Source organism: Podarcis erhardii (assembly GCF_964252035.2).
Source record: "Podarcis erhardii genome assembly, chromosome: 7".
Lineage (NCBI taxonomy): Eukaryota > Metazoa > Chordata > Lepidosauria > Squamata > Lacertidae > Podarcis > Podarcis erhardii.
The window spans coordinates 42812585-42826043 of record NC_138511.1 but is presented as its reverse complement, the minus strand read 5'-3'; the positions used below and the strand labels follow the sequence as shown (position 1 = coordinate 42826043).

Below are 13459 nucleotides of genomic sequence, written 5' to 3'. Positions count from 1 at the left end.
GCAGGATTTAAGTGAGGTGCAGCTGATACGGTAACTTCCAGATGTAGTAGACTACAACTTCCATCTGTCTCTGCCAGCATGGCCAATAGATGGGGACGATGGGAATTGCAGTCTAAAACTGCAAGTAAGGCACCAAGTTGGGGAAGACTGATCTATTATTTATTTAATTCATAAAATTTATACGCCACTTGATTGTAAAAAAAAAAAAAAAAAACACCTCAAAGCCATTTACAAAAAAGATAATGCAATAAGATTAGCAATAAAAATAATTAACAATGATTTAGAACATTCAAAAAATTAAATCAACAATAAACTAAAAATAGATTAAAACATGTGCCATCTTCATTCTAAATATCTGGCCCAAATTGCACCAAATATTAGAGGACATTTCACGTAACTATCTGTGTCCATTCAGTTTCATGTCTAAAACTTTATTCTCTCAACAGCAGCTTCCATTGCAGTGGTGTAGCTAGCCACTCAGGTGCCCGGGGCAAGGTGAGTGGCCCATGGGGGCAGGGCAAGCTGCCCACTGTAGGGCAGCTGATGGGGAGTCAAAAGACAGAAGCAAGTCCCACACTGCTGTTTTGGGCAGTGCAAAACCTGCAAGCACCTGCGCCACCGTGTCACTCCCAGGAGAGACGCGTGGCTCAGGCGTGCTGTAGGCCCCAAGGTAAGTGCCATCTCCCGCAGTGTGGTGCCCAGTGCCCCCTGCCCCCCCCAGCTATGCCTCTGTTCCATTGATTCCCAAGGTATTTCTTAAAGCAGAGAGCCAGTCAATTGTTTTTAGAAACACGAAGAATGCAGAGGGGCAGGGAACAAGCCAATACAGTGGTACCTCGGGTTAAGTACTTAATTCATTCCGGAGGTCCGTTCTTAACCTGAAACTGTTCTTAACCTGAAGCACCACTTTAGATAATAGGGCCTCCTGCTGCTGCCGCACCACCGGAGCACGATTTCTGTTCTCATCCTGAAGCAAAGTTCTTAACCCAAGGTACTATTTCTGGGTTAGCAGAGTCTGTAACCTGAAGCGTATGTAACCCGAGGCACCACTGTATGGCAAACCTGCTTGCACCATGCACTGAGGTGCAAATTTGCCCTCTGGCTCCCTCACAAGCAAGTGGAGGAGAGCTGCTTCCTTTCCTAAATGGTTTCTGTGTTCAATGAGACGCAGAGCACTTTCGATAATGTGAATGTGGTCTGTTTGTGCACATATCACCTGAGCAGGAGAGTCCACTTGTGGTTTTCTAGATAGCAGCTCTCAGATTTGTACCCTGGGCACTGAACTAAAAGAATGGGCAAGTAACAGGCCAACCCCCCACAGGAGCTGAAGGATACAGACTTAATAAACTTGGTTCCACTGACACTGGCAGAGCATTGGACAGAACACGTTTGCCAGAAGTCTAAACTGATTACTTGCAGACAGATTTTTCTCTCTTCCTCCCATTTTGGGTCTCCCCCTCCCACTTTTCCCCCTCTTTCTCTCCAAGTTCCCCCCATCTGAACGAAATCAGGCTAGGAGCTCACAGGTGCCCACCCTGCTTTAAAGCATATCTCAGTTTTCTATTCATTCTATTGTTCCCAAATGAGAAAAACTGCAGCCTGCAGATCAGGGAGGTACCACGGCTGAATGGCTAAGAGGGTCAGCCACCCACATTGCTGGTAGTTAGGAGGACTAAAATAAATTCTTTCTAAAGACCCTGGGGATTCCCTGCCTCAGTACATCAGTGGCAGAACACATGCTCTAAAGACTCAACCTCTGATGTTGCTCTTTAAAAATGAGAACAGGGAAAAGTAGGCCTGCGGTAAACTTCTTCCGGAGACCTGAACAGCCACCAGTCATCAAAGCAGACAGTAACAAGCTACGTGGTGGATTGCTCAGAATTAGGTGACAAGCCCCCTTTCATGCCTCAAACAAAGGACATGCAGATCAGGCCTCAGACCGTTAGCTAATTTTAAATGCATGCATTCTTCCGTACTTCTTATGGACTTCTAATATACAAGCATCCCTCCACTGTCAGCTAAGAGATGAACACCCACACTTGCCAATATGCAGCACCAATCCGGAGCTGTAAATGCATGCTCTAAAACATATGGTCTCCTACAGCATCTGCCATTTTGGAACAAACAATCCTAACACCAACTAGATCGGCCGCAAATCAGCTCAAGCTGGCACCTCCCAACAGGAGTGCTAGAGCAAAGCACTCATTGTGGACAGCTTGGTAGTGCCCTCCAGACGCCCTTGCCTGGCTTAGTAGGAAGAACATATTTCTATAAGAGTGTATTTCAAACATATTGCTAACCTTCCATAATAACATGCAACTCTTCTCTTCACTCCACCCGCCTTTTGCTGAATCTTAATTAACCTATCCAATAAAACAACTTCTTTAGCAGCAAAAGCAAAAACAGATTTAACAACCTGAGCACTAGAATTTGTACTGTAGCAGGAACATTTGGAGACATTCTCTTTATGCAGGAAGTCTTAGGTCTGCTTCAGGCTATTATCTGTATCATAGTTAAGATGATCGCAAGCAAGCTTTTATAAGCCTCAGGCTTTCACACTTGCCCTCTTTGCATGCAAGGAAGGAGAGAGAATGCTTCTGCTTTCCCTTTAAAACAAACTGCACTTCTCTGTTGTGTACAAATTCAGGGAACTATGGTTTATTCTGACCCTGGTTAGTTAACAAAGCCGACTATTAAACCACAGTGTGTTTGTTTGTTTGTTTGTTTGTTTGTTTGTTTGTTTGATTTGTTTTAACTACGGTAGTTAGAATGAACCACAGTTCCTGTAGTTTGTCTATAACAGGAAACAGCAGTTTGTCCTCAAGTGAAGAGTGGAACCTTTTTCTCTCCTCAGTTTGCATGCAGAGAAGAGGCAGTCATGACAGTCAGTAACAGGGGCAGGTTCATTCAAGATCCTATAAACCCTGTTAGCTGGACTAGCAACACCAGGCCTATTTGTTTGCAATACAACCCTGATTCTAAGCCTGGCAATTACTTCCATGATCTCAAAAAAGATTAATTTCTGAGTAAATGTGCTTAGGATTGCAGCCTATTGTAAACTGCCTGGAGGTCTTTTGTTCCAGTAAGTAGTATATATACATTTTGTTAAGTAATGAATGAATGAATGAATAAATAAATAAATGTGTCTTTAGTGGGGGAACTTGAAGCAAGACCCCAACATTTGGGTTGCAAAAGTAAAGACTCATTTCCTGGAAAAGAAGGACATACCATTTCTGGCATGGGCATTTGTGGTGTAGAAGCCATTCCTGATGGGGAGACGACCAGTTAAGAGTGCTGCTCTTGCTGAGGAGAGAAAAGCAAGGGGTGGGGGCACACAGAAGTAACTGTATATCAGTTGGGCGACTTTCTTTTCTTAGACAACATCCTTCCTGCTTCAGTTTTACTATTTCATCACATGCAGTTACCACAATCTCAGTCCGTGTGGCTGGGGGAGAGCTTGGAGGCATTTCGAAGAAACAGTTACCAGTATTATAATGTCCTCCAACATAACAATTTCTGCTATTATTTTTCTTTAAGAAAATGTGTTCCTAGAGTATTAGGTTCTAGTACTGCTACTATTATTTATCAAAGCACATTTGATTTGCAACCTTAATCTTTAGAAGTTGAAGACAGCAATTTGCCTAATGTGATTTCATGACAGAGGTACGATTTGTACCAAGCCCAACTCTCCACCCCCTAGACAGCACTGCTTCTCTAGAGCTTTGGAGTTTACTCACATGGAGAACAAAGAGGGTTGGCAGTGTAGAAGCTTGGGAAAAGCATTCCTTCTGCAGCCATCTGGTCTATATTTGGGGTTTCTTTGGAAGGATGCCCCAAAATACCTAGGTCACCCCAGCCCATCTGAAGAAATACCAGGACACAAGACAAATAAACGACAATCAGTTGAAAGGACTAGTGTACATTTTTATCATTCAGCTATTTAAAAGCTTTACTGTAGCATCCACCACTGTAATACCCAAGCACATTGTACAATGATTTCCACTGCTCAGCTGCCTGTTTAATGGCGAGCAGCCTTTTCGGCTTCATGGAAGCAACATGGATTATTGCAGGGCAGCGAAGGGGAGAGAACAGTGTCAAGTGACCTTCAGAAACACAAGGAACAGGTTATTCACCATTTCCAGTTTTGTACAATAGAAGGTGTGCTGGCAGCATCCATCTGACAAAACACACTATGGGTGAAGCCAAGAAGCAGATCACACCATCCCTGGCAACACCTCTGTGGGAAGAACTGCATCACATTTTCAGAAACCCTTCTGTATGAAATGTCAGGCTGGGACAGATCAAAGGTTCACAGAGTCCAGTATTCTGCCTCTATCAATGGTCAGTCCGATGCCCCAGAGAAGCTCAAAAGTTGAGCAAGATGCAAATTCACTGCTGTATGCTTTCAGTGACAAGCAATCACAAATATGCTGCTTCTGAACACAGAAGTTCCATTTCTAACTGTAAAGACCAATAGCCATTGTTAGACCAATTCTCCATGATTTCCCTCTAATCCTCCTTTCAAATTCACGACCCCAACTTTGTGAGTGAATTCATTCTTAACACAAATTATGTATGGCTTGATGAAGCAAGTTGTTTTGTGGTAGTTGCATGAATCCCCCCCTGGGATGGGGCAAAATCAAGAGAACTTCCAACCTTTTGGAAAATGGCACCATACCTAGCTTGTCCTTGCTGGCACCTGCAGCTAAAACACTCATTCCTGCTTCAACTGCAACTTTTTCTTGACACATATTTACAGAATATAATAAGGAAAGGAGGGTGAGGGGATGAGAACCTTTTTGTAGCATAGGAAAATACTCAAATCAACAGGAGCCCCCTTTTTAAGGGAAAAAAAATTACACCAACAATTTCAAGCAGCTAAAAACAGAGTGCAAAGAGTAATAGCCTGAAACTAAAAAGAAATGCAAGAAACACATTAGAAAGCATTTTTCTAACACTATGGTCAGCAGAGCAGTGGAATAATTTCCCTAAAATGGCTTATGAATCACAATCACGAGGTGCTCAAAAACAGACCGAGGCCCCAGACCTGAACTCTCCTAGCAAGTTCATATTGCTAAGCCTTTTACTGAGACCAAGCAGTGTCCACTGTGCACAATCCTCCTCACTTCAGTAGGACTAAGCAAGTTTGTGACCCTTGTGTGAGGGACAGTTTTTTCAAGTGTTCAAAGTGCGCACTCTTATATGACAACAGCCCTGTAATGCTTGGGTCTTTTATTCACATATGTCAGATGCGAGAGAGTAGCTTACTGAATCTCATATGGGCAACTATATTGGTCTGTGCTGAAAGAAATGCAGTGGCACAATAAGGATTGCAGCAGCTTAACACATATGTTAGTCTTGACTAAGGCCACCTAGTGCATTGATGGCAAAGGAAATCCAAAATGGTGACGTTCAGATTAATAGCACACAAGTAGTTATTTTATTACTTCTTGCCAGCAATAAAGATGAAAAGCAAAAGGATTGCTCCACTTGAGACAAAAGGGAGAGGAATATCTAAACACTTGACACAAGCTGCAAAATAGGCACCCTTGTGCAAAATTTCCAACTCAAAGAACAACGGTTCCAGCTGCTAGCCCTCTATTTCTGAATGGTTTATACTGTCCTTTGCATAAGCCACAGGGCAGTTTACAACAAGGCAAACAGTTAAAAATCCATTAAAAAACCCAATCCTTTAAAAACACATAACAAAAAATCAGTGCTGAAACCCTGAAAAAAAATGTGTCCTAACTAACCACCTAAAACCACTGAGAAATTAGGCCAGGAAGGAGAGGGTTCCATTGAAAAGGCCCTTTCCCAGGCCCCCACATCGTGTATTTCATACAATTTATTATTTAGAAATAAACCTCATTTATTTAGAAATGTATTTCACACAACTTATTTGTAACGCACCATTCCTCCACCACCAACACAATCTCTGTAAAAGTTGTCAAGCTCCAAGCTGGCCCAGAAGCCTATTCATACATTTATGGTATTTCCCTCCTATCTTTCATCAGGACGGTCTCATGTCATCTAACAAAAGAATTACAGCCCAGCTTACATACCAAGGCAGGGATTCTGCATCAAAGTGCAGTACTCCAGCTGATAAGCCATTTGCCTCAAATGAGCATCCAGCACCCAAAGGAACATTTTTCATAGACTTCCTGCCTACTTCGTGCCACATATCTGCTTTGGGACACCCCTCCAACACCCCAAACCAGTCCTTAAAGAAGGTTTGGGGAACCTGATCTAGGCTGCAGACCAGGTCTTCATCTCTCAAACTCCTCATGGGACAAATTCTGTCACAGTGACACAAGGTGATAACTGTTGCCACAAAGGGCTTGCAAAGAGATGTGTGTGGTGTGTTAAAGTGCTACTGATCAGCAGGCTTGTAGTCACTGCCTATCAGTTGATAGCTGGTGCCTTTGAAGCTGCTTTCTGTAGGAATCAGCTATGTAATGGAGTTCCCCATTGAGAAATCGGTTCTATGATGCCAGGTGTGGGGCAAGTGGGCATGGTGTAGGAAAAAGAGCCTCCCAGGCCAAATTTGGCTCATGGGTCAGAGGTTCCCCATCACTGCCTTAAAGGGAAACCATTCCTCTCTCTTCCATCTTGTGGAAGGGGTGGAGAAACTGTAACTCAAAAAGAGGTTTGAAGAGGTAGGTCAACAAGTAACCGATTACTGTATTATTATTTTTGCCCCGCTACCTTCCCCAGGAAAACCTGGTCTTCAACACTGAACAAATGACAATTTGGGCTTTCCAGAGATTGCCGTTTGCTCCAATTCAGTGGCAAAGAATGTGTTTTCATGAGGAAAGTGCCAGGACAAAAAAAAAGTGTTCGGACACAGTGCTTTAAAGCATGGGCCCGTGCCTAAAAACGCAGCAGAAAGGGAAGTCTGGATGAGCCCTCATTGTAACTTTCAGCCTAACTTACCTCACACAGAGTTGTTGTGAGGATAAAATGAGTGAGAGAAGTATGTATGCCACTTTGAGCTCCTTGGAGGAAAAGTAATATAAACATTATTTTAAAACATGTAATAATGTGCAAATTGACCCCCAAAGATAAAGCACCACAGTGTTTTGAAAGCAACTGATATTACCTTAAATGCCTCAGTGCCAAAGGTCAGCTCTTCAGACACCAGGATATCAGAGCTTCATGGTAACTCTTCCTCTCTATCAAAATTCAGAATGGAAGCCTCCTGGGGCGGGGAATTGTCTTTTGACCAACATTCATTGATGTGGTGGTGCCTATATATATGTGTGTTACCATTCATGTATATTCATGTATATGGATGGTATAATCCTAGAACTAGGCTTCTGTTAATTTACTGGAGCCATTTTCTAACACATATCACACTTATTTATTTAATTGATTTCTATTTTTTATATATATATAAAATTTTTATTAAGGTTTTTACATTACAAAAAAGAAAAAGAAAAAAAGAAAAAAGAAAGAAAAAATACAGAATAAAAATTGTTAAAAACAGTCATTCTTTCCATCACATTATTTTTCATTAAACTTGTTTCTCGGACCTCCTCATACCTCCCTTTTTTGTATTCTAGATCAAATTATTAATTCAACAATTTCTTTCCCTCTTTACGCTACCCAAATCTTATTTTTAAATTATTACAATCTTGAATTTTTACTTGTATAAACCCATTTTTTCATATTCTTTTAACCCATTACAGCTAGAAACCACTTAGTTCCAATCCAACATTGTTCTAACATTCATTAATTTTACAGTGTCTCTGTAAGTAGTCTTTGAATTTCTTCCAGTCTTCTTCCACTGACTCTTCTCCCTGATCTCGGATCCTGCCAGTCATTTCTGCTAATTCCATGTAGTCCGTCAGTATTTAATTGATTTCTATCCCTCCTCTCCTCCAAGAAGCTCAAGGGGACATAAGTGGTTCTCCCCCATCTCCCCATTTTATCCTCACAACAACGCTGTGGGGTAGTTTAGGCTTACAGGCAGAGGTAGCTCAGGCTTACAGGCCAAACGTCACCCGGAAAGTTTTATGGCTGAAGGGGGATTTGAAGCTTGGTCTTCCCGCTCCTGGTCTTGACTCTCTAACCACTGCACCACACTGTCTAATGTAAATTCATACATTACACACACATACATATATATGCACATTGTTTAATACAGTACACACACACAAAAACTGTACCAGTGTATGTGTAAATGACAGACACCCCCACCCCCACATATACACCCTCTCAAATGTTTCACACCTACCAAATGGGCTCCACAATGGAAGCAATGCTACTCTCAGCACCCCACTTCCTCCAGGAAGCAGACCCACCCAGCGCTCCCCAGAGAGGTGGCCCTTTCCGCCCCTGACCAAGGCTCCCTCTCTCCTCCTGACCCCTTTTCCTCACGAGAGGAGGAAGCCCCCCCCCCTTGCAGGGACCATCCCTCCTTCCCCTGCCACCTCCCCTTCCCAGGCTCACATCGTCCATCAACAGCAAGACCAAGTTAGGGGGTCGTGGTAGAGTGGTGTTGGCGGCCCTGCCCAGGCCGCACAGGCCCAGCAGCAGAAGCAGTCTCGTCTCCATGGCAACCACTCCAAGCCCACCGCGAGTCCGAAAAAAAGTTGGGGAAGAGGGAACGGCCCAAGGGGCACGTGGGAACACTCAGGGTAACTGGAAAGTCACTACCGGTTCTCCATTGAACGCGCTGAGTTAAAGACATTGGCGGGACTCAAGAGGGAGCACTTTAGAAAGAAGGAAAGAGCCCACGCCACACTTTTGGCATATGGTATGGTTTTAATTATATGTAGTAACCCACCCACAATATGGGAGTTTTGTAAATATAGGTGAAATAATTGCTCCTGGCCCCGCATATGGCGGCAGCGGATATGCTGTTCAAAAATAGCTGGAAGTGGGAGGAGACTGCCTGGTAACCCTCGCCTGCAGTCTCTATGTAGGAACAAGAGTCTGGGCCGGCTCATTCACTCGCGCCTGAGGTGAGTCACGTGCGCAGAGCCGCGGAGGCGGAGCCGTGGTCCGCTGGGCTCATTGGTTCTCCGATCACGTGGATGTAAATACTGTAAGGGCAAAGATGCTGTTACGTGAAAGAGGGAGGGACGAAGCGAACCCACCAGTACCCAAGATGGCGGTTTGTATTGCTGTGATCGCCAAGGAGGTGGGAGACCGGGCAGGGGCAATTGAGGGACGGGGCGGCGGGTGGGGGAGGGAGGGAGAGAGGAAGGGGAAGGGTGGGGGAACACAAGAATTGCATTCAGACATTCCTGGGAAGCCGTTAACCAGGGAATGAGGGTAAATCCTCTCTTCTGCTATTCTAACCCCCGCAAAGGGTACGTAGCTAGTTAATCTATGGAACTCTCTGCCACAAGATGTAGTGATGGCCACCAACTTGGATGGCTTTGAAAAAGGGTCGGACAAATTCATGGAGCAGGAAGAGCTATTAATAGCTATGCTCTTTCTTCACTTTCAGAGGCAGGTTGTCTTTGAGTACCAGTTGCTGGAAACAGCAGGATGGGAGAGTTGCTCTTGCATCACGTCTTGCTTGTGGGGCTTCCCATTGGGGCATCTGGTTTGCCACTTTGATAACCGGATGTTGGACTAGAATCAGCCTTTCTCAACCTTGGGTTTCCAGATGTTGAACTACAACTCCCATCATCCTTAGCTAGCACGGCCAGAGCTCAGGGATGATGGGAGTTGTAGTCCAACAACATCTGGGGACCCAAGGTTGAGAAACACTGGTAGATGGACCAGACTGAGCCTGTCAGACTCTTATGCTATGTTCTTAAAGCAGGGCTGCTATCTTTGGCACCTTCTGAGGCTGACACCCCAACAGTGGGGCAGGGACTACTGCTGATCCCTGGAGCCCCCAGCTCCTCCCTTGTTGTCACTTCCCGTTCTGTTGCATTCAATAAGCAAGAAAGGAGCAACAGCTGCAGCAGCCTCTGTTAAATTTGCGCGCTCTCTCTCTCTCTGGGCAGTGGTGCAGGTTGTACATTAAAGGTTGAAGGACAAGTGCCTGGGTTGCAGTGACAACCGTGATGAGGAGTTGGTTTTTGTCAGGTTTTCTTCTCCTTTCCTAAGTAATAATCAGGGAGGGGGATCAGGAGAGGAAGCAAAGCACCTAATTCATATACGAACTGTATGTGGAAAATTGTCAAACTTTTTGGGCACATCCTTGTCAATACGCCTTTGAGCTGATGCCGACGACTGGGCTCAAAGACTGGTTCTGCCCTGACTGGGCTAGGCAAACTAGAGCACTTCCAGAGACCTTCCACTCCTGGAAAGCAGGTCTAAGTGCACTGGACCCACAACTGTCCATTGTGAGCACCAAACTCAGCAGAGTATGAACAACACGGAAGAAAGCTGTGAAGCATAACTCTTCTTTATTTTCTAATAGCTACTGCAGACTAAAAACTAAAGAGCTACTGGCTTGCATGAGTGTTACAGTTCTCACTATCTAATCTCTACATAGATAACACTCAGACTCCCCACAGAGTCAGGCAGGAGCAGAAGAAGTGAAGAGCAGTTTCTGCCCCCTCCTTTCTGAAAACTTCAGGAGATTCTGTCAATGGGAGGGGGTGAAAATATCCACAATCCTTCCATCGGGATGTTGGAGTCTGGGGGTTTAAAGCTGCTTTACCTTGCTTTTTCTGCAACCCTAACTGGAAATATTAATGTGGGTTGCATAAAAATTCAGATATGAATATTGTTTTATTGTGTCTTGCTTGTAAACGGCCTTGAGTCAAAGAAAGGCAGAACATATTTTAATAAACATGTACTTTAAAATGTGACCTTTGCTTGGGGATTTGAGTTCTTCCAGCTGTGAACCAGTTGTCGGGGGCTTGTACCTGGTTTGATTGAGATAGGTGTCTGATTTGGATTCTGTGTTAAAATCGGTATGAAAAGGTACTACTTAGAATCCTGTTGTGGGAGAGGGAGTTAGAACTGCATAGATCAGTTGGATCACTTCATAGTTCAGTAACTTGGTGGTTTGTTTGTTTTTTCATTCTAGAACTATCCTCTGTACATCAAGAGCATTCCAACAGAAAATGAACTGAAGTTCCACTACACAGTCCACACGTCTCTTGATGTTGTGGATGAGAAAATCTCTGCTATGGGAAAAGCTCTTGTGGACCAGAGAGAGCTCTACCTGGGGTTGCTCTACCCAACTGAAGACTACAAAGTGTATCTTAGATGCCTTTTGGGTTGAACGAGGAGTTGGCCTCAATCACATTCAAGATCCCTTCCAGCTCTGCAGCTATGTGATTGTTTCTCAGGTTCCCTTCTTGCAGTCTTGCTTCATTATTCCAAGTGAACTTAAAGGAGGGTAAAGTTCTGATCACAGCTGGGCTGCAACACTGGAATTTAGTTGGATCTGTTGCTGTTTAGTTTTAAACTAGTTTTGTGTGCTTTGATATATAGAGAAAAGTCATAGCTCAGTAGTAAGGCACTAACTTTGCATGTAGAAGGTCCCAGGTTCAATCCCTGGCATTTCCAGGTAGGGCTGGGAAAACTAGAGAGCTGCCAGTCAGTGCAGACATTACTGAGCTTGATGGACCAATGGCTGACTCAGCATAGGCAGCTTCCTATGTAGTTTAGAAGTTAAACAGTGGTTAAGGCTGCATGCAACTGCTCTGTGGCCTTAAGACTGTGCAGTCAACAGCCACTACTGAGCAACCTGTTCATCCAGTTGAAGGACAGATCTGGAATGTGATACCACAGGAGCCCCTGGAACTGAAATCTAAAGTCGATTGGTCAAAATAGGGTGTGGGTTGGGCTTGCAGAACGAGTGACAGTGCAGAGAGCTGCTGTGTATTCAGTCTGAACCCAGTTACATGTGGACAAGCTGCTCCTTGCTTAGGAAGTGTTTAGCATAACCCAGTTGTTTTGTGTTTATTTGTTAAGGGCTCAGTGATGGAGCACAGACTTATTTGGCCTCTCCAGAAAAGGCTGAGAGATTCTTGTTTGGAACCCTGGAAAGCTGTTGCCAGTAAGTGTAGACCAGTGGTAGCTAAATTGTGGCCCCCACCACAAATGTTGCTTAACTATAACTCCCATATTCCTCAACCACTGGTTATTCTCGCCAGTGCTGATGTGAGCTGGGATCTTCAGGAGGGCCTCAGATTAGCCACCCCTGGTATAGACACTACTGAGAGATGATGGACCAATGGCCTGCCTGTGTGTGAGGTGGCTTCATACATTCTTAAAAATAGACCTTGACTGCTGAAGCAGATATGGCTACGTGACCAATTCCAAAGTGAAGTTTGTGATGGTGGTGGATTCTTCCAACACGGCACTCAGGGACAATGAAATCCGCAGTGTAAGTACAGGGCAGCTGCAGGGAGCCAGTCAAAGTAGAACTTCCTTCTGCTTACTCAAGACTAATTGGTCCCTACATTCTTGTCACTGAAGTGGTTCTTCCCTTTTCAGATGTTCAGGAAGCTGCATAATTCCTTCACAGATGTCATGTGCAACCCCTTTTATAATCCCGGGGACCAGATCCAATCCAGGTGAGCAGGCTGGTGAGAGTACCTGTCTCTTTGGAACTTAACTAGCTTTGTTGGTCTTACAGGGCTGTTGGAAGCTTTGTCTTTCCAGAATCCGCTGAACTATTCTAGTGGCATTTAGCAATATTATGCTGAGCCTCTCCCACATCTGCCCTGCAATAGTATTCACCTCGTTTCCCCTTCCAAAATCATGGAATCATGCAATCATGCCATAAACCTTCCTGTCAATTAAGATCTTAGGAGCTCCCTCACTGGGTGTTCCCCACTTTCTGGAGGTACAGCAGGTAGCTACTAAAGAGTGGGCTTCTTGAGGATTGTACCCAAATTATGGAACTTCCACCTGAGGCATTTTGCCTGGTTGGTTGTTTACTATTTTTTAGATCAGCCTTTCTCAACCTTGAATCCCCAGGTGTTGTTGGACTACAACTCCCATCATTCCTTGCCAACATGTCCAGTGGTCAGGGATGATGAGTTTCCATGCGTACGTAAGAAAATGAGTAAGCCTGTAGGATGGAATGAGACAGGTGAAGCAACCTGCTTCGTTAAATCCTCTCTTGGATATCTGTGCTTTCAAATCTGCTTGCAACATTGAGGAAACTGTTTTAAAGGCAACAGTGATAGATGAACTGCTGGCAAACGTAGCCATATAAGTGAAAAGCTGCCTTTATATTGCTCCATTATCTTAGTTAGCTGGTCTGTCTTTGATGAACCTTTGCCCTGCTTCTTTTAACACTACCTGTCCCTCCTTTTCCAAGGGCCTTTGACAACATGGTGACGTCCATGATGGTGCAAGTTTGTTGAAGCTTCTGCCTCTTCTTCCAGCTGATTTACCTGAGACAACTTGCCCCACTGTACAGAATTGTTTGTTGTGTATATTCTTCCTTCCAAAATCCCACATTGTATAATAAACTCATTAACTAAGTTAGTCTGTGCTTGTTCACCAAGGTATATGGAAGGGGATGGTT

The 13459-nt window shown here is 44.2% G+C and overlaps 2 protein-coding genes across 5 annotated transcripts in view; one reads left to right on the top strand and one right to left on the bottom strand.

Annotated features, from left to right (window-relative positions):
* Nucleotides 1–8733, bottom strand: part of GALNS (galactosamine (N-acetyl)-6-sulfatase) — a 50250-nt gene extending 41517 nt beyond the window's left edge. Inside the window, exons 1-3 of one of the 3 annotated variants that reach the window (XM_081872072.1) lie at nucleotides 8452–8733; nucleotides 3738–3861; nucleotides 3229–3303 (exon numbers count right to left, since the gene is read on the bottom strand). In XM_081872072.1, coding sequence (XP_081728198.1) covers nucleotides 3229–3303; nucleotides 3738–3861; nucleotides 8452–8556 — 304 coding nt within the window. In that variant the 5' untranslated portion in view covers nucleotides 8557–8733. Of the gene's footprint in view, nucleotides 1–2300; nucleotides 2323–3228; nucleotides 3304–3737; nucleotides 3862–8451 lie in introns of those variants that run through there. The other 2 variants (XM_081872074.1, XM_081872073.1) reach the window with 2 other exon arrangements.
* A 265-nt stretch (nucleotides 8734–8998) lies between these two features.
* Nucleotides 8999–13419, top strand: TRAPPC2L (trafficking protein particle complex subunit 2L). Of its 2 annotated transcripts, none has more exons than XM_081872089.1 (5): nucleotides 8999–9118; nucleotides 11000–11172; nucleotides 12220–12307; nucleotides 12418–12497; nucleotides 13250–13419. In XM_081872089.1, exons 1-5 carry the CDS (start codon nucleotides 9062–9064, stop codon nucleotides 13293–13295), a joined length of 444 nt encoding a protein of 147 aa, XP_081728215.1. In that variant the 5' UTR covers nucleotides 8999–9061; the 3' UTR covers nucleotides 13296–13419. The 2 variants fall into 2 exon arrangements, with proteins under 2 accessions (XP_081728215.1, XP_081728214.1); XM_081872088.1 differs by having other exon boundaries at nucleotides 9004–9145.
* The last annotated feature ends 40 nt before the right edge of the window (nucleotides 13420–13459 follow it).